This window comes from Genypterus blacodes, unplaced genomic scaffold, assembly GCF_046128005.1.
Source record: "Genypterus blacodes isolate CSIRO-AG114 ecotype Tasmania unplaced genomic scaffold, CSIRO-AGI_Gbla_v1 ptg000489l_1, whole genome shotgun sequence".
Lineage (NCBI taxonomy): Eukaryota > Metazoa > Chordata > Actinopteri > Ophidiiformes > Ophidiidae > Genypterus > Genypterus blacodes.
The window spans coordinates 27,501-50,000 of record NW_027467248.1 but is presented as its reverse complement, the minus strand read 5'-3'; the positions used below and the strand labels follow the sequence as shown (position 1 = coordinate 50,000).

At 48.4% G+C, this 22,500-nt stretch overlaps 2 protein-coding genes across 3 annotated transcripts in view; both read left to right on the top strand.

The window, feature by feature from the left end:
* The window catches only part of sez6l (seizure related 6 homolog (mouse)-like), a 10,938-nt gene extending 1,725 nt beyond the window's left edge, over positions 1-9,213 (top strand). The window contains exons 4-17 of the mRNA XM_076139948.1: positions 147-342; positions 598-783; positions 860-1,031; positions 1,187-1,353; positions 1,946-2,140; positions 2,332-2,470; positions 2,722-2,918; positions 4,149-4,343; positions 4,495-4,686; positions 5,507-5,701; positions 6,259-6,294; positions 7,256-7,370; positions 7,574-7,679; positions 8,022-9,213. Of these exons, the coding sequence (XP_075996063.1) occupies positions 147-342; positions 598-783; positions 860-1,031; positions 1,187-1,353; positions 1,946-2,140; positions 2,332-2,470; positions 2,722-2,918; positions 4,149-4,343; positions 4,495-4,686; positions 5,507-5,701; positions 6,259-6,294; positions 7,256-7,370; positions 7,574-7,679; positions 8,022-8,051 (2,121 nt within the window). The 3' untranslated portion in view covers positions 8,052-9,213. The remainder of the gene's footprint in view (positions 1-146; positions 343-597; positions 784-859; positions 1,032-1,186; positions 1,354-1,945; positions 2,141-2,331; positions 2,471-2,721; positions 2,919-4,148; positions 4,344-4,494; positions 4,687-5,506; positions 5,702-6,258; positions 6,295-7,255; positions 7,371-7,573; positions 7,680-8,021) is intronic.
* A 1,523-nt stretch (positions 9,214-10,736) lies between these two features.
* On the top strand, positions 10,737-18,368 carry LOC142990246 (polyubiquitin-C). 2 transcript variants are annotated; one of them, XM_076139955.1, is made up of 3 exons: positions 10,737-10,848; positions 12,111-13,712; positions 17,179-18,342. In XM_076139955.1, the coding sequence occupies exons 2-3, from the start codon at positions 12,118-12,120 to the stop codon at positions 18,323-18,325; spliced, it is 2,742 nt and encodes a 913-aa protein (XP_075996070.1). In that variant the 5' UTR covers positions 10,737-10,848; positions 12,111-12,117; the 3' UTR covers positions 18,326-18,342. The 2 variants fall into 2 exon arrangements, with proteins under 2 accessions (XP_075996070.1, XP_075996069.1); XM_076139954.1 differs by lacking the exons at positions 10,737-10,848; positions 12,111-13,712 and having other exon boundaries at positions 17,172-17,455; positions 17,684-18,368.
* The last annotated feature ends 4,132 nt before the right edge of the window (positions 18,369-22,500 follow it).

Sequence of the window (22,500 nt, the reverse complement as noted above, 5' to 3'; positions counted from 1 at the left end):
ATGCTCCAGCAACACAACAACAGTTTACATTATTACAAACACAAAAGAGATGAAAACAGTCCAAACAACCAAAGTTCAGCTGGTGTTTGTGTGATTGTGTGATTGTGTGTTTGTGTGTTTGTTTGTTTGTGTGTTTGTGCGTTCAGGTGAAGAGTGTGAACCTGTCAGACGGCGAGCAGCTCTCCATCAGGGGCGTGGACGAGCGGGGAGCCCTGCTGGTCCTGGCCAACCAGAGCCTGCTGGTGGAGGGTCAGGTGATCCGCAGCCCCACCAACACGCTGAGCGTCTTCTACCACTCTGCTGCCGAGGGCAGCATGGGGATCTTCCAGCTTCACTACCAGAGTCAGTCCTGATTCAGACCAGAACCACACAGCAGCACACACATCTACACACTGACACAACCTTCAGAGTGACAGAGAGACACAACCACACACACACACAGATGCACAGAGATGAAGAGGCCAAACACACAGCACACGCCTCCATTCCTCTGTTTGTTGACATCACCTCATCACTTTGGCTGCTGATTGGCTCTGGGCTCGTTAGGGTGTGAGGGCGTGTCTCTGTGTGTAATGTGTGTAACGTGTGTGTGTACAGTCTTCAGGCTGAGCTGCCCTCTACCTAAGAGGCCTCACCACGGGGAGGTGTCCGTGCTCGACCTGCTGCCCGGAGGCGTGGCACACTTTCACTGCCACATGGGCTACCACCTGCAGGGGGCGCCGCTGCTCACCTGCCTCAACGCCTCCCTGCCCCTGTGGAGCAGCAAGGAGCCGGCCTGTAGAGGTCAGTATCACCTACAGATTACCTTTGACCTTTGACCTTGACACGCCGTAACACGCCGTTGCCGTCTTCTCTGTAGCTCTCTGTGGGGGCTCGGTGAAGAACGCCACGGTGGGGAGGGTCCTCTCCCCGTCTCCCCACCACAGGCCCAACGCCACACAGGACCGATCCTGCTCCTGGTCCCTGGAGGCACCCAGGGGTCAGAGGTTGCACCTCCACCTGGAGAGACTGGCCCTGGAGCCCACAGACAGGTAGGATTGGGTTCCAAACTCTGCTCCACATCGGGTCTGGAGTTTCATGATGGGGTTTAGATTGATCTGTGTTGGGGTGGTTTGGTGGAGTCGGACTCACGTGGGGTCCCAGCCTCTAACTGGAGGCCCCGCCCCCCCTCCCCTGTGCCCTGCAGGCTGGTGCTTTGGAGCGGGCTGGACGCCGGCTCTGTGGTGCTGTTTGATTCGGGTCGGGGGGGGCAGATTCCCTTTGAGGGGGTGATCAGCGAGGGCCCGGCGGTGAGGATCCAGTTCAACACGGATCAGCCCAATCACCACACGGGCTTCAACATCCGCTATGAAGGTACAAACCAGACGAGCCAACATACAATCACTTTACACACTCAAGTCACAGAGCTACAGAGCTACATTTTAACCCTTTCAACTCCAAACTCCTGCAAATATCCAACTCATTCTGTCACCTCAGCTTCCAAACCTTTAATTATAGTTATTTTACATTTTATATTTTATGTTTTATATTTTATATTTTATATTTTATATTTTATATTTTATATAAAAAAAGTATTCACATTTTTCATATTTTTCACATTTTTCATATTTTTCATATTTTATTTCATATGTCATATTTTATTTTTTGTTCTAAAATCTAAATCTCATCCATATCTGTATGTTTTGCTCTGTAACTTCCTGTTGCTGCTCCTGTTAGCTGGGCTGAAGCTGCAGGCCTCAGCAGGACGAGCTGAGGCTTCATGGATGTTCTGCTTCTGTTCAGTCTAGTTATAAAGGTTGATTGACTCTGTGGACTCTATAAGAGGTGTTGCTCCTTTCACAAACCTTTGGGTCTCCTGGCAGCCTTGAAGGAAATGACAGCAGATAACCTCAGCTGTCCTCAGCTGTTATCGCTCTGATGGGATCTCCTCTCATTTCCTGTGCAGCGTTCGAGCGCGGCCACTGCTACGAGCCGTACCTGCAGAACGGAAACTTCAGCAGTTCGGACCCTTGGTACGCCGTGGGGGCGGTGGTCCAGTTCAGCTGTGACCCCGGTCACTCTCTGGAGCAGGGCCCCCCCGTGATCGAGTGCATCAACGCCAGGGACCCGTACTGGAACGACACCGAGCCGCTGTGCAAAGGTGCCCGCACGCACGACAATCAGGCAGCATCACAGAATACAGGAGCGATGTAACGATGAGAGACATCAAGACACAAACGTCTCTCTTTAACTATTTCAGCCGCTCTTATGTCCTGGTGTCATGTTGTTGTTTACACGTGTCTCTGTCATACATGATGTCCTGAGCTGCCGTCTCTGTCCTGGTGTCTGCAGCTCAGTGTGGGGGGGACCTGTCCGGCCCGGGGGGGGTCATCCTGTCCCCTAACTGGCCTGAGTGGTACGGAGAGGGAGAGGACTGCAGCTGGAGGATCCACATGGGCGAGGACAAGCGGGTCCTGCTGGACGTCCAGCTGTGAGCACAGTGCCACACACACACACACACACACACACACACACGTTGCTCTTCATCACCTGTGTCTGTAGGGCTGAGAACCTTTGACACCAGGAGGGAGTTGAGCCTAAAAAGAGCCAGCTGAGCGTCAGTGAGGTCACATTGTAAAGTAATCTTCATAAATATTGACTGAAGCAGCTGACACAGAAAAGAACATCCCAGTTAGCACATGGCTGCACACTGAGTCACCACAACACTCTTCATCTCCTCAGACTGAACATCAGCGACAGCGACATGCTGACCATCACTGACGGTGATGAGGTCACGACCCGTATCCTGGGCCAGTATGTGGGCGGGGCCAGCCCCTTCAAGCTCTCCTCCTCCACCCCCGACCTCACCGTCACCTTCCACTCCGACCCCGCAGGACTCGTCTTCGGCAAGGGCGAAGGCTTCATCATCAACTACATGGGTGAGTGTGAGCGCTGTGGTGACTGAAGTCTGGACTGAAGATACCATCATCTTAATCATCATCATCATTATCATTATCATCATCATCATCATCATCATCATCATCATCATCATCATCTTAATCATCATTATCATCATCATTATCATCATCATCATCATCATCATCATCATCTTAATCATCATCATCATTTTCATCATCATCATCATCATCATCATCATCATCATCATCATTGGCTCTAGATCACAGTTTTAAAGTCATGTCATGTTCAGACATCATGTTGAGTCCCTGACGACCCTCCTGTGTGCTGTCTTAGCAGTTTTCATCTTTTCTTTCATCTTCATCTTCATCTTCCTCTACTTTCCTCTGCCCTCATTCAATCACGTCATGTTTGTTTCACCGTCTCACAAAGCCAAACACACTGCAGACACCTGACCGCCCCCCCCCCCCCACACACACACACACACACATATACACGCACACATACACACACACACACACACATACACACACACACACTTACCAATTCACTCCCAATAACACACACACACACACACACACACACACTTTTCCGTAAGGAGTCAATCAAGTCGACGCAGCATGAATACACAGGCTCTCTCTTTGATTATGCGTGTGTACAGTGTGTGCTCAGAATAAATCACACACACACACACACACACACACACACACACTCAGGCTGCACAGAGAAGGAAACGTCGATACAGAATGAATAATTGATCTGGAATCTTCAGCTTACAAATCCCTGTGGTCCTGTTCCACACACAGTGTAACGCTGTACTGTACACTGACTGATCAATTAGCAGATGCAAGCACACACACACACACACACACAGACACACACACACACACACACACACACACACACACACACACACACACACACAGTAGGAGGCCTGGTTCTGGCGTTTTCCTCACTGCTGGATCCTGGAAGCAGGTGGACCTGCAGACTAACGACCTCCCTCCCCCGCTGCCTGCAGGTGTGATGCTCCAGCAGGGGGCGCTGCTGTGCTGCAGGCTAACAACGATACACAAAAAACCACTGACCAATCACAGCCAGAGCATCACACACACACACAGACACACACAGACATAAACACACAACTGTATCCTGTGGTGGAGGAGTGTCTAAGAGCACAAAGCTCGATTGTTTTGTCTGCTGCTCTTCTTCATCATGCGGAAGACAAACTGTCCCTCGTCTTCCCGTCCAAACAGAGGTGTCCAGGAACGACTCCTGTCCGGACCTGCCCGAGATCCAGAACGGCTGGAAGACCACGTCCCACGCCGCGCTGGTGCGAGGGGCTCGGATCACCTACCAGTGCGACCCCGGCTACGACCTGGTGGGTCGAGAGACGCTCACCTGTCAGCTGGACCTCAGCTGGAGCTCACAGCCGCCCTTCTGTGAGAAGAGTACGTAGGTTCCAGTCCCTTTGTTCCTTTGTTCCACTGACAATTCATATTTCTGTCCACTGTGTTGTGTTGTGTTGTGTTGCATTGCGTTGCATTGCATTCCAGTGTTCACACGCCTCACATAAACACACACTGTGTGTCTGTTCTCCAGTCATGTACTGTTCAGATCCCGGTCACGTGGAACACTCCACCAGGTCCCTGTCAGACCCCAAGCTCCTGGTGGGGACCACCATCCAGTACAGCTGCACCCCCGGCTTCATCCTGCAGGGCGGCGCCACTCTCACCTGCTACGGCCGCGAGCCGGGGACGCCGGTGTGGACGTCTCGCCTGCCGCACTGCGTGTGTGAGTACGGACACAGCACCCTCCCCCCCCCCCTTATTGATGCCAGTGATCTTTGACACGATTCTCAATGTCAAATCAATGTCACGCTCACATGTGACTACCCTTTGATCAATACTGAGGACAGACAGGTCCATGATCTAAGCATCATACTACAGGCATGCACACAGTGTATGTGTGATTTCAGAATCTGTCAGCATGAAGATGAAGCTCCACTGCTGTGTGTGTGGGTGTGTGTGATTTCTTAGAAAGAGGATTTAACCCTTTGAGTTCTGCCGTAGTCAAACAGCATATATCATTATTATACAGCTACTGGGCCCTGTGTACTGGGCCCTGTGTACTGGGCCCTGTGTACTGGCTCAGTCGTGCGTTCAGGGTAACATTGTGCCTAGGACAGTACCTATCCCCCTTTCTACCCCTTCCATGTGCCCAGTGCTGCAGCGCCACTCAGTGGACAGTCTGGGGTCTTTATTTTGGGGAACCTGGAAGTCCCCTCAATCATTAACCAGCTGCTTCCTGTTCATAGCGATAATCTTTGTTTCAGACACCATTTGAAAATAAGTGATGTGCACCTCAAAGGGTTAACAGCCTGACACAGCTCCTGATGAGGCGGTGGTGTGTGTGTGTGTGTTAATAAGTGTTTGATATGCTAATGCACCGTACCAATCAGGCCTTAGCCACCTGGCGGAGGGGGCGGAGATTATGTGTGACTCACATCCCCTCAGTCTGTCAGATCTGTCAGCGGCGCTCTGATGCTAAACCTCTTACTCACGCAGAGAAACGGGAGACGTCCAACTTCCCTTGTTTTCTTCCTTCTGTCTAGCTGAGGAGTCTGTTTCCTGTGAGAACCCTGGTCTCCCTGACAACGGCTACCAGATCCTGTCCAAGCGTCTTTACCTGCCGGGCGAGTCGCTCACGTTTGTCTGCTACGAAGGTTACGAGCTGATCGGAGAGGAAGCCATCAAATGCATCCTTGGAAACCCGTCGTTATGGAGCGGCCCACTTCCTCTCTGCAGCGGTGAGACTGTGTGGAGGCCACACTTCCTGTCCTTCTGCACACCTTTGGAATCTTTGCATGCAGACATTGAGCCTCATTCATCAGCAGACAAACTCACAACACAACAAGTCTGAATGAACATAATGTCAAACAAACAACCAGACAAAAAGCGAACCAGCAAACCATGTGTGCGTGTGTGTGTGTGTGTGTGTGTGTGTGTGTGTGTGTGTGTGTGTGTGTCTGTGTGACCTCCTCCTGCCCTCTGGGTCTTTGTTCCTGCTGACTCAGGATTCTGTCTCTGGGGATGTGAATGTTTCTCTTCCTCTTTGTTGGGGGCGTGTCCTTATTTTAATCACCAATTCACACAAACGCGCTTTGAATTGAACATCAGGTGGGATTCCTCAGCCGGGGTCAAACAGGGTCAGGAGTCAGACGTGGATTCACTTCATACTGATGAAGGAGGCCCAATGCTCTGTGCTGCTTTATGCAGACGAATCAAACCTGCATGCAAATCAACAAAGCTGACAGGAGATGATGTAATGTTCACCTGCACTGACTGACAGAATGATGTCTTGCAGCCGTCCAACTCTGCTTTGACTTCCGTTCTTTGGAAGGTGAGTTTGTGCTGTGTGAATGCGCTGCTCTGATGCTGTGGGGTCAAAGTTCACACTGTCCAACCATCACACAGGCTACATGAGGCTCCGCCCCTCTGCAGCCACGCCTCCATCCGGCTCTGAATAGAACACAAGCAAATGTTTCAAATGTGGCGAAAACTAAACGTGAATCAGATCCCTCCCAACCGGCAACAACATTTGGCCTCTGACAGGAAATAAATATTTATATATATATATATATATCGTCTAGGTGACAAAGCATTTGTTTTTTACGCTGCTTCAGTCTAGTATTCGTCTGTCCGATGTTCTTTTGCTTTTTCCCCTCAAATTGATTTCTAACAAGCTTCAAAACAAACCAAGTCCAAACCTGCCGAACATGTAGCCTGTGTTTGCTCTGCATCATCTTCTTCATCTTCCTCTTCATCATCATCATCATCCTCATCATCACAGGGGCAAACTTCACTTCACTCACAGCTTTGTATTCTTACATATAACTTTCATTCTATACACTTATGAGCCTCCTCCTTCCTGTCTGGCTGTCTCTCCTTTTCCAGAGCTGCAGCGCCCCCCAGTGGACAGTCTGGGTCATGTTGTTTGTATCAGGGAACCTGGACCTCCCCTTAATCTTCTATTCTGGCTGCCTTCTTGGGATGCTTGGTTCTTCTTCTGCATGTTTATTTTTGGATGTTCAGGTTCTTCTCCTTTAAAAACCAACAAAGCAGCAAAGCAATGATGACACTGAACAGCTTTTAATTAAACCTTATAGACTCTTTCTATGTGTTACTTTTTGAATCTATGGTCCCTGTGAAATAAAACAAATCAATCAATAATCATCAGCTTGGAAAAGGGAGAGGAAGTTTGCCCCCGTTTCTCCATCCTGTACGCCAACATTAGCCACGCCCCTTTGATCTGTATCCTTGTGAAAATGAAGCCTTTAATTCTTCTTCCTGTGTGCCGTCAGAGGCCAAGGCGCGCTCAGGCTCCGGCCTGAACGGAGGGAACATCGCGCTGGCCATCTTCATCCCGGTGCTTCTGCTGTTTGTGCTGCTGGGCGGAGCCTATGTCTACGTCACACGGTGAGACGTTATGTTGAGTCTTTGCTGTCCCGTGGCTCAGTCAGGATGTTAGGAGCCTCCTCACACAGACGCTTCATCTGATGACGTCATGGTCACACATCAGGAATACCTCCTCCATGTTCTCTCTCTCTCTTAGTTTGGATCTCTAACTTGTCTCACGATGCTTTATTTGTTCTTCTGTCTTACTTTCTTTTGTCCTGTAGGTGTCGCTATCACTCCAATTTAAGGCTGCCTCTCATCTACCCCCACCCTTACCGACAGATCACCGTGGAGACGGAATTTGACAACCCGCTGTATGAAACAGGAGGGGTGAGTGCCAACAACTCCACAGCACACAAACCTCCTGGCTTTCATCTCAGCCGGGGAGTTCAACCACAAACTCACAACATTTCTACAATGCAGCCCAAATACGTCTGCGGGAAAAAGGAGTCAGAATCAGTCAGAATACACAAACTCATCTGCTCTGGCTGCTCTGGCTGCTCTCCCAGTTCGAGGTTGTGAATTGACACATGTAAAGTTAGCACAACAGCGCCACCTGGTGTGTTTTTGAATAAACTGGTTTCTCCTCTGAAGAGACTCAGGGCAAAGTGAGGCTCTGTTTGTAAACACATGAAGAACTGAGCAAACCTCTGTCTCCGTCTCTGTCCCCAGGACACTCGTGAATATGAGGTGTCGATATGAGACCAGGCCCGGCAGAGACATTTCTGGACCAGGACCGATCCCCGTTTGACCGCCCGTCCTAACTCTTCATCCTCTCCTCCCTCCTGCTCCGCCCACGAGGAGGAGGTGATGTAAATAGAAACAGATGATGTCATGTGATCAATCCTCCCGCCCTCTCATCCTTTGACGCGAAGGCTTTGGGCGAGAGCAAAGAGATGGAGGGAAGGGAGAGGAGAGGTAGAGCGAGAGAGGAGAGAGGAGAGACGAGACGGAGCTGGGGAAGAAAGAGGAGGGAGACCAGAAGGAGGTGTGAAGGGGACAGAATGCAGTGAGGGATGTGGACTGGGGCTGGGGGGGGGGATCTTCTTACTGTTTTATATGTCTGACCTCCAATAGGTTTAGAGCGATCAGCTGATCAGTCTTTGAATATTTGGCCATCGAATACTGTGACAAACTAAACGCTCATGGCACAGATGAACTACATGTGCTGCGTGTGATTACATACTTTAAATATAATAACACAGCACATCTTCATCACACAAACCAACTTTCACTTTAACCAATGAACAGCGAGCCTACGCAACCACCTGATCCAGATCCTACTGATCCAGATCCTACTGATCCAGATCCAGTGGTAGTGTTTTAGTTTGAGGGCTGCTGTATTGTCCTCCATCTCTGCTGCCATCTAGTTGCAACCTGGTGTAAACGCAGAACTGAAAATTGTAAAACTGTAACACCCTTTAAATTATTTTAAATATATTATTGATATTTCAAATGAAATATCAGCTGGATCCAGAGTTTTTTTTTCACCCACCTCTCTAAACCTCAAGTCATTTGCTTTAATAAAAATATTCACTCATGACTCTTGTGCCAAACAGGATGCTAACAGGGTCGAGGTCACGCTCAGCTGCTTCCTGTCCCCTTCAGTCCCTTCCCCCCTTCTCTCCTCCGGCTGCGTCCGCTCCGGCTGTAACCGTAGTCAGGTGGCGTTCACATTGATGATCTGCACACTGTCGTCTCTTTTCACAAATGTAGTTAGGTTGCGGATCACATTTACTATCTGTATCTCAGTCAGCCGCCAGATGATGTATTTATTTTGATGTACTGTACATGTGTTGTTTTATGCAGATTGATAAATGTACATTTTCATTATGAGAAGAGAAATGTTAACAGTTTCCCTAAATAAACGGTAAAACTTGAATAAAAAATACAAAAGGATCTTTGTAAATGTTGTTGTGCTCTTTTCTTATTTATCAGATAAATATTATGATCTGTATAGAACCCGTTTTTAAATGTAGTTGTGGAATCGTTTTGATTGTCAGACCCCAAACTGTGATCTCCTTCTTTGTTCCCCTGAAAGTGGAGCTGTGATCTGGAGGATGGATGCTCACTGAGACACGTACAGGCTTGAAGCCCAGCACAGAGCTGCCACGCCTTCATGCTACCAGCTTCAGACCCAGGACGTCTTCACGCTCTCTCTCCTTTATAAAGTTATTTTGTTGTGACTCATTGTAGATGTGTCGCTGCACCTGGAGAGCCACAGAACAACCCAATAATCAGCCAATCAGAAGGTATCAATACATCTCACATGCATCTACATCAGGTAATACTGAGATTCTGATGATGTTTCTGCATACGCATCACATTTGATTGTGCGATTTGTGACCTTTGCCCCCCTGCTGCTGGGTCTGGGTCCCTTTGTGTTTGATGTTCTTACTCTGCTTGTACTTGATCTGCTCTTTTGTATAGCTTTCACTTTGACAGTGTGTGTGCTCTTGTCTGATGTGTGCCCTGCAGCATCTCCATACCCTTCACCCAACTCAACGACCTCATGACTCCTTCCATTTCCCTCCTGAATGCTAATAAGGAGATGATACATCCTGCCGTGAGGCTCTCCGGTTGCGGTTCATTCAGCTGCTGAGAGGCTTTGAAGCAGATGCTTGATGATATTGGGCTCTGTGGCAGCGCTACACGCAGACGTTTAATGAACAGAAACACATTAAGTTGATGTCTATGTTTGAGACATCTAATAGATGCTATAACACAGAGCGAGTCCTAATGAGTCAAACACTGCAGAAGCTCACAGCATGAGTCAGAAGCATCCACACCACAGAGGAAACATTCATGTGGAGGGAGAAACATCATCCAGGAGAGGTTTGTTTGGGATATACAGTATCATGTTATGTTACAGTACATACATGTACAGAGAGTACATACATGACCTAGGCTGAGGGCAACAAACTGACCAGGAAACGTTCCTTTAAATGTTTACATTAAAAATACTAAATGACCAAGTCACTGTGCTGCTTCCTGAAGCTACTGAAGTAAACAAGAATTATGTCATCACACTAGGAAAGTTACAACAGTGATCCAAACCAATATGACAAGGAGGCTGGGGTCAGAGGAGGTGCAGGGGTCAGGGGAGGCTGGGGTCAGGGGTCAGGGGAGGCAGTGGTCAGGGGTCAGGGGCAGATGTTGGGGGGGCGCTTCGCTCTCGTTCTTTCAGGTTGCTTACTCCTCATGGCTTCGCAGTCACGTCACGTCTACATCCGCGTAGACGTTTGCCACTGTCACACTTAAAACGGTCAATTTTCTCTACATACAGAATATTTGCGCGTATGTGAACTATTTAAATGTAAATAAAAAGCTAACATGTGTGATTAACCTTTTATCTCCACACCGCCGCAGTGTGTAGTCCCTCAGGGCGGAGCGGCGGAGGGATACGGCGCGAGGCCTATAAATGTGCCCGCTCTTTGTTCGCAACACATTCTAGACCCAAACCTCGGTCGTCATTCCTGTGGCAACGTACAGATCGATTGTAAGTATACATGTCTTATTAGAATGTTATTAAGTTTAAAGGGAAGACAGTTTGTCATGTATCTGTTTGGTTTGTCACGTTATGTTTAGTGTTTCGACGGTAATGCGAACGAATAAAGGAAGCTAGCGGCCGGCGCTAAGCTAGCAGGCCCAACGCCTCGATACGTTCCGGGTTTCAGTTCGGACAGTTCGACAGACAGACGGACAAAAAGGCTCGTAAACAACAGAGAAACGTCACCGTTACTCCAAATATCCTCGTTATGTGTCCGCGCAGCTGCCGCTCCCTTAGTTTGGGTCAGCTAACGTCGGTACCGGGCCAGAGTAACGCCTCCATCAAGCGCCTCATACACGGTGGAGGACGAATGGCCGAGTTGGTTTCGACGTTAAAGCTCAGCTCTGTATTGTTTGTGTCGAAGCTTCTGTGAGCTGGAGGCTGCTGGGCCTTCAGACGGGCCGCAGGCTGCGTGCGCACACAGACGGTTAAGTAAACCTGTGTTGTCACGGCAGCATATCGAGACTCGTTTGGGTTCTAATTCCCTTTATGTTGACATCATGGCTGTGTGAATTCAACTCTGAAACGGTATTAGTGAGGATCAATGTGCTAAATTATCATGTATGTTATTAAAGCGTTATTTATAATACGTGTGTCTGTGTACTAACAACATGAAGGTAATCAGTCAGGCTATTGACTTCATCTGCAGTGTCTACGTGAGTCCACATGCCTTACAGCTGCAGTATATGATATTGGAATGACAACATATAAAACATGCTTAGATGTGGGTTCCCTTATTGAAACTGCGGTAATTCAGTAAATCTTCGCTCTGGGACGGAAGTTGCTCTCATTAAAAGACCTAATACAAGTGAGGCCTCATTACTGTAGTTCCCTATGTGTCCAGTGGGTGGCACAGTTGTGTCTAGTTTTCTATCTATCCAACAGTCTGTTTGGAGTCTCTGTGCTGAAGACTGAAGTATGGGGCTGCACCAACGATAATTTTAACGATTAATCTACATTTAATTTTTTTCGATTAATCTAGAAATATTTATTACGGAATTATTCTGAAATTAACAAAACGCAAGTCGGTGTGCGCTCACAAGCTGCAAGACAAATTTCAATTGTGTGTGATTTGATCGTGAATTGCATGTAATATGACAATAAAAGTATCTTAATCTTATATTGTTGCCATCCATATATTGACTTGTATGTGACTGTAAATCTAGATGAATAACTTCACTGACCACTCAATCATCCTCATTGTTCAACAGTGTCAAAATGCAGATCTTTGTGAAGACCCTGACTGGCAAGACCATCACCCTGGAGGTGGAGCCCAGTGACACCATCGAGAACGTCAAGGCTAAGATCCAGGATAAGGAAGGCATCCCCCCAGACCAGCAGCGTCTGATCTTTGCTGGCAAGCAGCTCGAGGATGGCCGCACCCTCTCAGACTACAACATCCAGAAGGAGTCTACCCTCCACCTTGTCCTCCGCCTGAGGGGTGGCATGCAGATCTTTGTGAAAACCCTGACTGGCAAGACCATCACCCTAGAGGTGGAGCCCAGTGACACCATCGAGAATGTGAAGGCCAAGATCCAGGATAAGGAAGGCATCCCCCCAGACCAGCAGCGTCTGATCTTTGCTGGCAAGCAGCTCGAGGATGGCCGCACCCTCTCAGACTACAACATCCAGAAGGAGTCTACCCTCCACCTTGTCCTCCGCCTGAGGGGTGGCATGCAGATCTTTGTGAAAACCCTGACTGGCAAGACCATCACCCTAGAGGTGGAGCCCAGTGACACCATCGAGAATGTGAAGGCCAAGATCCAGGATAAGGAAGGCATCCCCCCAGACCAGCAGCGTCTGATCTTTGCTGGCAAGCAGCTCGAGGATGGGCGCACCCTCTCAGACTACAACATCCAGAAGGAGTCCACCCTCCACCTGGTCCTCCGTCTCAGAGGTGGCATGCAGATCTTCGTGAAGACCCTGACTGGCAAGACCATCACTCTGGAGGTGGAACCCAGTGATACCATCGAGAACGTCAAGGCCAAGATCCAGGATAAGGAAGGCATCCCCCCAGACCAGCAGCGTCTGATCTTTGCCGGCAAGCAGCTCGAGGATGGCCGCACCCTCTCAGACTACAACATCCAGAAGGAGTCCACCCTCCACCTGGTCCTCCGTCTCAGAGGTGGCATGCAGATCTTCGTGAAGACCCTGACTGGCAAGACCATCACTCTGGAGGTGGAACCCAGTGATACCATCGAGAACGTCAAGGCCAAGATCCAGGATAAGGAAGGCATCCCCCCAGACCAGCAGCGTCTGATCTTTGCCGGCAAGCAGCTCGAGGATGGCCGCACCCTCTCAGACTACAACATCCAGAAGGAGTCCACCCTCCACCTGGTCCTCCGTCTCAGAGGTGGCATGCAGATCTTCGTGAAGACCCTGACTGGCAAGACCATCACTCTGGAGGTGGAACCCAGTGATACCATCGAGAACGTCAAGGCCAAGATCCAGGATAAGGAAGGCATCCCCCCAGACCAGCAGCGTCTGATCTTTGCCGGCAAGCAGCTCGAGGATGGCCGCACCCTCTCAGACTACAACATCCAGAAGGAGTCCACCCTCCACCTGGTCCTCCGTCTCAGAGGTGGCATGCAGATCTTCGTGAAGACCCTGACTGGCAAGACCATCACTCTGGAGGTGGAACCCAGTGATACCATCGAGAACGTCAAGGCCAAGATCCAGGATAAGGAAGGCATCCCCCCAGACCAGCAGCGTCTGATCTTTGCCGGCAAGCAGCTTGAGGATGGCCGCACCCTCTCAGACTACAACATCCAGAAGGAGTCCACCCTCCATCTGGTCCTCCGTCTCAGGGGTGGAAACTAGATGCCTGCTCAATGATGTCACAGTATAAATTCCAGTGTTAAGCTCATGCCTATATCCTGCTCACTTTAAAGTTGAATTGGAAGTTGAACATTTCTGAATTTTCTTGGCTTTTAATTCCTCTGCATTTTTGCTTGCTAATACTGAAGATTGATATCTTGTCAGCATTACTGAATTGTATTAACCTGAAGACTTTGGTGTTTAAATGTTCTAATAAAGTGGCAAATATCATCCACCTGCTCTTGTTTCTGAAGTTCTCTGAGCTGTTTTATTTTAGTCCACTAGGTGTCGCTGTAAACCAGCTGACCGTCTGGTACTGCCAATAATGGAGTCGACCATATGTAGTAAATGTGTACAGGTGATGAAAGGGTACTACCCACTCTTCCTTCGATTTTGCCCGACAGTAATGTGTTAAGTGCAACAAACTTTCTGCCCGTTTCCGTTCAGACAGATGTGTAACCAGGGATGACTCCACACCTGCATTTCCTCATGCAGATGCTTAGTCATGTGACTGAAAGGGATTCTGAAATCCAAGTGTAGACCGACGCCAACTACTGCACCACCACACTGATGTCATCAGGTTTAGTATGTTCATGATAAACAACCTCCTCAGTGGAAGTTGAACTGTCTTTCTCTTGAAGTGTTGCTGGAAAAAACAATGTTATGGGCTATTTTTTCTGTTCTGGGTTGTACATATTGAATAGATTGGAGCCATAAGCAAACCTTCCTTTGGTTTGTAAGATTGAGTAAGAGAAGGTGTCGGGCTGGGCCTTAATGGTCTCCATGGGAAACTTCAAAGGGGGGTGGGGGTGGTGGACTGAGTAAGGGAGGAAGGAGCCAATGGGCACGCAGGACAAAATCCTCTCTGAAGTGATCTGCTTGCTGTGATCTGTCCAGACTGCATAAGGCTGCGCAGATCAGAGGGTGACTCCAGCCTCCCTCAGCCCTTCCTTATTCCAGTTGGTACAGCGGGTGTATGATAAACCATTTATGTCTACATTTTAGACATGTAGTAGATGCTTAAGGGTACATGTACAAAGTCTGATGTCTTCATAGAAAAACTACCCAAATAAACAATAATGATGTCATTAAACTAGCAAAGTTACAACTGATGTTATCCAAGCCAAAAAAGTTACATCATGTCATCCTTGACACTAATCAATCTTTCACCTGTCGCATATATATTTTTGCTTCCAGACTTGGTCTATACAAATACATGAATGCTTGTTTGATTGACTGCATATATTCAATTAATGAAATTTCAATACAACATTTTAGATGTCAGTCTTGTTTCCATTGAGGTAAGTTTGGCTTGTTATCCATTTGCAGTCTGGTTGCGGTGTGCTTAGCTGAGTTTTCCAGACGTCCCTTTCCCCAGCACAGTTTTCCAGCTCCTGGGGATCCCGAGGCATTCCCAGACTAGATGAAATAGGATATGATCTAACACTCCAGCGAGTTCTGGCTCTACCTTGGGGTCTCCTCCCAGTTGAACGTGCCGGGAAAATCTACCAAGGGAGGCGCCAAGGAGATATCCTAATCAGATGCCCGATTCACCTCAACTGACTCCTTTTGACCCACTCCCTATCTCTTGATGTCTGAGCTTCTCACCCTATCTCTAAGGCTGAGCCCAACCTCCCCACGGAGGATACTCCTTCAGACGCTTGTATCTTGTTCTTTTGATCAATACCCAAAGCTCATGACCATAGGTGAGGGTTCAAGCATGAACGACTGGTAAAGTTTTGCCTTCCAGCTCAGATGTGTCTTCATGACGATCCAGCATCAAGTCCTCATCATTGCTGATGCCGCACCAATCTGCCTGTCTATGTCTTGTTCCATTTTACCCTCAGTCGTGAACAAGACCCCGGGATACTTGAACTCCTTTGCTTGGGGAAGCATCCCACTCCCACCACGGAGGGGGCAATCCACTGTTTTCCATCAGAGAACCTCTGATTTGGAGGTGCTGACTCTCATCCTGGCTGCTTCACACTCGACCGCAAACCGACCCAGAGTGTTCTGAAGATCATGGTCTGATGAGACCAACTGAACCACATCATCTGCTAAAAGCAGAGGAGCAATTCTAAGGTCCCCAAACTGGACACTCTCCTCAACTTGGCTGCACCTTGAGATTCTGACCATGAATGTCACAAACAGGACAGGTGACAAGGGGCAACCTTGGCAGAGTCCAACACCAACTGAAAACGTGTTCGACTTTGTGCTGAAGAAACGGACTCAGCTCTCACTCTGGTTAACAAGGACCAGATGTCTTGAATCAACGGTCCTGGTACCCATACTCCCACAGTGTCCCCAACAGAAGTCCTTGGGGGACACAGATTGTCCATAATGAACGCCATGTGAAGCATAGGTTGGTGTAGTACTTGGTGTACCAGAGCACCTTAGGCCAAAGATCGGTGATCGATCATTAGATCTGAGGCCACATGTCTTGGGCCCTCAGGTGGAGAGAGGAGCATAGCTGTCAACTGATCACCAGCTAGTGGTGACCTGGATTTGATGGCAGGGGAAGCTGCCATCAATCCAAACATGTAGTGAGGGTGAACAGGAACATCTGGTGGAGGCCCCTGTCTGTGGGCCCTTTTGGGCTTGGTTGACCTGTCGGCCTCCCAATGCAGTAGACGGGTACCACAAGTCACAGAGGCAAAGACCCTGAGGCTACAGAGAGGGGTTTTGGTTGGGCTCAAAGAGGTTCTAGCAAACCATTTGTCGACTCAGGTAGGGAAATTCCAACTGGTTTTATATTTATCCTACCTGCTGTAATTTGAGAGCAGTAAGTTTGCTTTTTGTCACTTCAGTTGCAATGAGCACTTTTCCTAGATGGAGTTTTTTCAGTTACCAAAAAGTTGACATGAATGTAAATGCCTTAGCACCCTCCAGAATGACATCATAAATGAGTTGCCATGACTATGATCACTCTGGCAACCTCCTATGACATCATGAATAATTTAACATGACCATAATCACCCTAGCAACCCCTCATGATGACATCATGATGTGCTTTTCATTGCCACTGTCTTTTCCATAAAAACACTTGATTAGCTGGTTTAGTGAAGGTCCTCCGGGAAGCTTGCAAGAAAGAAAGGTAAAGTGCTGTACTTGTCAGGGGTGGGGGAGAGAAGGGTCAGGGGTGGGGGAGAGAAGGGTCAGGGGGTGAAGTTTGTGAAATAATTTAAATAATTTGATGTCAAAATATATCAAAAATCTTTAAACAGCCCCATTTTGTAGTTCCACATAGGGTGTAACAGCAGAAGGATACAGTAGTGTGGCGTCTAAACTACACTGCTCTTATGTTTATTGTGTAAAATTGACGGGACCAAAATTGAATTGAAGTTTAAGTTGTAAATTTTTATTCCTATATTGTTGCCATTCATATATTGACTATGCAAGTGTAACAAAGTTTGACTTCACTATCCGCTCAATCATCCTCACATTGTTTTTCAACAGTGTCAAAATGCAGATCTTTGTGAAGACCCTGACTGGTAAGACCATCACCCTGGAGGTGGAACCCAGTGACAACATTGACAATGTCAAGGCCAAGATCCAGGATAAGGAAGGCATCCCCCCAGACCAGCAGCGTCTGATCTTTGCTGGCAAGCAGCTTGAGGATGGCCGCACCCTCGCAGACTACAACATCCAGAAGGAGTCCACCCTCCACCTTGTCCTCCGTCTCAGAGGTGGCATGCAGATCTTTGTGAAGACCCTGACTGGCAAGACCGTCACCCTGGAGGTGGAACCCAGCGACACTGTTGAGAACGTCAAGGCCAAGATCCAGGATAAGGAAGGAATTCCCCCAGACCAGCAGCGTCTGATCTTTGCTGGCAAGCAGCTTGAGGATGGCCGCACCCTGTCGGACTACAACATCCAGAAGGAGTCCACCCTCCACCTGGTCCTTCGTCTGAGGGGTGGGATGCAGATCTTTGTGAAGACCCTGACTGGCAAGACCGTCACCCTGGAGGTGGAGCCCAGTGACACCGTTGAGAATGTGAAGGCCAAGATCCAGGATAAGGAAGGCATTCCCCCAGACCAACAGCGTCTGATCTTTGCCGGCAAGCAGCTTGAGGATGGGCGCACCCTCTCAGACTACAACATCCAGAAGGAGTCCACCCTCCACCTGGTCCTCCGTCTCAGGGGCGGCATTCAGATCTTTGTGAAGACCCTGACTGGCAAGACCATCACCCTGGAGGTGGAGCCCAGTGACACCATCGAGAACGTCAAGACCAAGATCCAGGATAAGGAAGGCATTCCCCCAGACCAGCAGCGTCTGATCTTTGCAGGCAAGCAGCTCGAGGATGGGCGCACCCTCTCAGACTACAACATCCAGAAGGAGTCCACCCTCCACCTGGTCCTCCGCCTGAGGGGTGGCATGCAGATCTTTGTGAAGACCCTGACTGGCAAGACCGTCACCCTGGAGGTGGAACCCAGCGACACTGTTGAGAACGTCAAGGCCAAGATCCAGGATAAGGAAGGCATTCCCCCAGACCAGCAGCGTCTGATCTTTGCTGGCAAGCAGCTTGAGGATGGGCGCACCCTCTCAGACTACAACATCCAGAAGGAGTCCACCCTCCACCTGGTCCTCCGTCTGAGGGGTGGAAACTAGATGCCTGTTTAATGAAGTCACAGTTTAAATTCCAGTGTTAAGCTCATTCCTATAGCCTGCTCACTTTAAAGTTGAATTGGAAGCTGAACATAATTATTCTGCAATTAGCTTGCTCATACTGAAGATTGATATCAGCATTACTAAAATGAATCTATTGGGTGTGGTTAATTCATAAAGTAAATTGTATTCAATTAGGGAAAAATCTGAGCATTGAGAATTGTGTTTTTAAATGTTCTAATAAAGTGGCAAATGACTTCCAGCTGGTCTCGTTTCTGAACTTTGAGCTGATTTGAATGCACTGTTTATACCTGATCTTTGATGTGTTTATATTTGTGTGTTTAAACGATCACTGAAGGTTGCTGGTTGCTTGTCCACAGGGGAACCTCAAGCTTCACTGCTTGGACTTCTTCTCTTTTCCATTTAAACAAAACTGACTTGTGCAATCTTCCCCTCACAAGGCTTCTCATACTATTCCTATTCTGATGACACACAACTCTACACAGAAGACTGTACAGTCAGCATGCCTCAGAAATATTTCAGCCGGATAGGAGGCCGGCATCTTCAGCTCAACCTATCTCAGACTGAGCTCCTTGTCATCACAGACAATACCTGCAATAGGTATCCAGCTTGACTCCCCTCAAGCCGATCCCACACATTCTGCCAGGAACTTGGGTTTCACGAGAACAACATGTTGATCCTCCTGCAGCCACCAGGGTCTCACTGTGACCTCTGACTTCTGGAAATGAAGATCAGTTTACGGTGTGTGGACCCTCTCCACCTTGAGGTGAGAGAAGCTTTGTTGTGTTGTCTAAGTGAGGTTTTCTAGGTCAGCATCCATCAGTCAGTTTGATTATTGGTAGATGTACATACATGGGTTTATCAACCGAAGTATAAATGATGTATTGACTGATCTCACTCCACACTGTATTGATCCAGCACCAATGAGTGTTAGCCCTCCCTTACCCTGCCCTGGGCACACACACACACACACACGTTGTCTCTTTCACTGTCTCTTGTGGTTGACAGCTGATTTGGTGTGTTTGGTTAAAGCGTTTGGGGCTTGACGATCCTTTGTGAGATCTGCGTTGGTTTGTCACGGCTGCATCTTTGTTTGGCTCAGCTCAGCCTCATCTGTCAATCAGGTAAGAAATCTTTATGGTACACGATTACTCTGACAGTATAACTGCACTTTGACTTGATCATATGGTGAAGCTTTGGCCTGTTTGATCACATTTAAATAGTGAATAACCCTAACCCATGTTTGTGCTGTGAGAGAGCATCTTGGTTTTAATCAAATTTGCAAAATGTGAAACTTTGTGTTAGACATGAACACATTTCCCTAAATAGGCTCAGGAATAAGTGTGGGGGGGAAAGAGTAAACATGGTGGAAAATGTGCATTTTTAACCCCGTGGAGTCTAAGGTCACATCAGCTTCAGACCAATTTTGATAACAAACCATAAAAACCCATCAAGGGCTGCTTTCCATTTCATCTTTTCTCTATAGATGATCTAAATCAGATAGTGACGTATTGAAAAGATGTGCAACAAATAAAAAGGAAAACATGAGATTATCAACACTTCAACTGTGTGTGTGTGTGTGTGTGTGTGTGAGAGAGAGAGAGAGAGAGAGAGAGAGAGAGACCATGTGACTGTCCTTCACAGTCAGTGCTCAGGCATCAGGGGCTGGTCACTGATCAGGAACGACGTCTATTGATCCACCTTGGAAACTAAACTAAACTTCCGACCGATCAAACTGCTGATACACAAAGAATCACACAGAAATTGAATAATGTGATGTCAGGATCATTTTGAATTATAAGCTTATTTACTTTTAACCTGGTTTACCACCAATCAGCACAACACAGATCTTTACTGAATCCTTTAAGGAAGTAAACCATGGAGTAAATTCATAACTTAAAATCAATATTTGGTCTAAATCTTCAGATTGCTGCATTTGAAGGTTTTATTCTGCTATTAAACATATTTAACGTTCAAAGCATTGTGCCAGTGTTTTAGCTTCCATGTCAGTTTGTGTATAAACCAAGGGGGCGTGGTCAGGTAATTATGGAAGTATTGATTTATTGATTGGATATTGGTGGATTCTACCCCTCTTGTCTCTGTACTTTGTGCTGCTGGGGTTTCCATCGACTTTTCCTCTTAGCACATTGATGTGATGACGTTTAGGCACAAGTGATGCAATATAGTTCAGAGGATCACAGTCAACCTGTCTGTCTGTCTGTGTCTGTCTGTCTCTCTCTCACTCTCTCTGTCACTCTCCCTGCCTTTCTCTCTCTCTGCCTCTCTCTGCCTCTCCCTCTCCCTCTTTGAGGGTCTCTCTCTCTGCCTCTCACTCTCTCTCTGGCTCTCTGCCTCTCTCTCTCTCTGTCTCTGTCTCTCTCTCTCTCTGCTTCTCCCTGCCTGTCCCTCTCTCTCTCTTTCTCTCTCCCTCTCTCTCTGCCTCTCTCTGTCTCTCTCCCTGCCTGCCTCTCTCTCTGCCTCTCTCTTTGTCTCTCTCTCTCTGCCCCTCACTCTCTCTCTGTCTCTCTCTCTCTCTCTCTCTCTCTCTCCCTGCCTGTCTCTCTCTCTGCCTGTCTCTCCCTGCCTGTCTCTCTCTCTGTCTCTCTCCCTGCCTGTCTCTGTCTCTCTCTCTGTCTCTCTCTCTGTCACTCTCTCTGTCTCTCTCTGCCCGTCTCTCCCTGCCTGTCTCTCTCTCTGTCTCTCCCTGACTGTCTCTCTCTCTCTCTGTCTCTCTCTCTCTCCCTCTCTCTCTCTCTCTCTCTGCCTGTCTCTCCCTGCCTGTCTCTCTCTCTGCCTCTCTCTGCCTGTCTCTCCCTGCCTGTCTCTCTCTCTCTGTCTCTCTGCCTGTCTCTCCCTGCCTGTCTCTCTCTCTGCCTCTCTCTGCCTGTCTCTCCCTGCCTGTCTCTCTCTCTCTGTCTCTCTGCCTGTCTCTCCCTGCCTGTCTCTCTCTCTGCCTCTCTCTGCCTGTCTCTCCCTGCCTGTCTCTCTCTCTCTCCCTCTCTCTCTCTCTCTCTCTGCCTGTCTCTCCCTGCCTGTCTCTCTCTCTGCCTCTCTCTGCCTGTCTCTCCCTGCCTGTCTCTCTCTCTCTCTGTCTCTCTCTCTCTCTCTCCCTGCCTGTCTCTCTCTCTCTCTGTCTCTCCCTCTCTCTCTCTCTGCCTGTCTCTCCCTGCCTGTCTCTCTCCCTGCCTGTCTGTCTCTCTGTCTCTCTCTGTGTCAGGATGGACCATGGTGACTGGCAGAGAGGGAGAAGTCGTGGTCACAGGCGTCACCATGATGATGATGGTGAGGTGACCCTGTTGTATTTGTCTCTATTGGTCTTTACAGTCACATGGTGCTAGAGAGTGAGAGTGAGCAGCTTCAGCAGGAGCACATGATCAGTTGTGTTGTCCCCCCCCCCCCCAGACGCCCGCCCTGTCTACGTCGGTGTTCCGGTTTCCCACAGACGGAGGAGGCGCAGACGTCATTCCTGTGCCAGTGACGTGGACCGGGACCGACGACACACACACTACGATCACCACACACACCGTGATTATTATTACCATGACAGAGAGGATCGCTATGGTGACGACGAGGGAAGTGCAGAGCATCCCGAGCCGTCTGACCCCACAGGTTAGGACACAAACACTCTATCAGATATTTACAATGATGACATCACTTATATGTACACACATAGTTTATCAACACACACACACACACACACACACACACACACACACACACACACACACACACACACAACCCCCCATTCAAGTTTAAATTAAAGTTTCTGAAAATATGCGGCACAAAAAATGGCAAATAAAAAAGTGAAAGAGGTGACGGAGGTGTGACCTGTGTGACCTGTGGTGACCTGTTTGACCTGTGTGACCTGTGTGACCTGTGGTGAGTGTTGTTGTGGCGAGGCTTTGTTCCCAAGGGGCCACGAAGTCTGAAGTCTGAAGTCTGAAGCCAGTAAGCTGATTAGCTGAGGAACTCCAAGCTGTGTGAGTGTGTGTGTGTGTGTGTGAGAGAATTTTTGTTTTGAGTGTGTGTGTGTGTGTGAGAGAGAATGATTGAGTGTGTGTGCGCTTGTGCTTGTGTGTGTGTGTGTGTGTGTGTGCTTGTGCTTGTGTGTGTGTGTGTGTGTGCGCTTGTGTGTGTGTGTGTGTGTGTGTGTGTGT

Coding starts and splice junctions, on each gene's coding strand:
- LOC142990246 (XM_076139955.1), top strand. CDS start 12,118: ATGCAGATCTTTGTGAAGACCCTGACTGGCAAGACCATCACCCTGGAG. Junction 13,713..17,178: donor GTCCTCCGTCTCAGGGGTGG/AAACTAGATGCC, acceptor CAACAGTGTCAA/AATGCAGATCTTTGTGAAGA.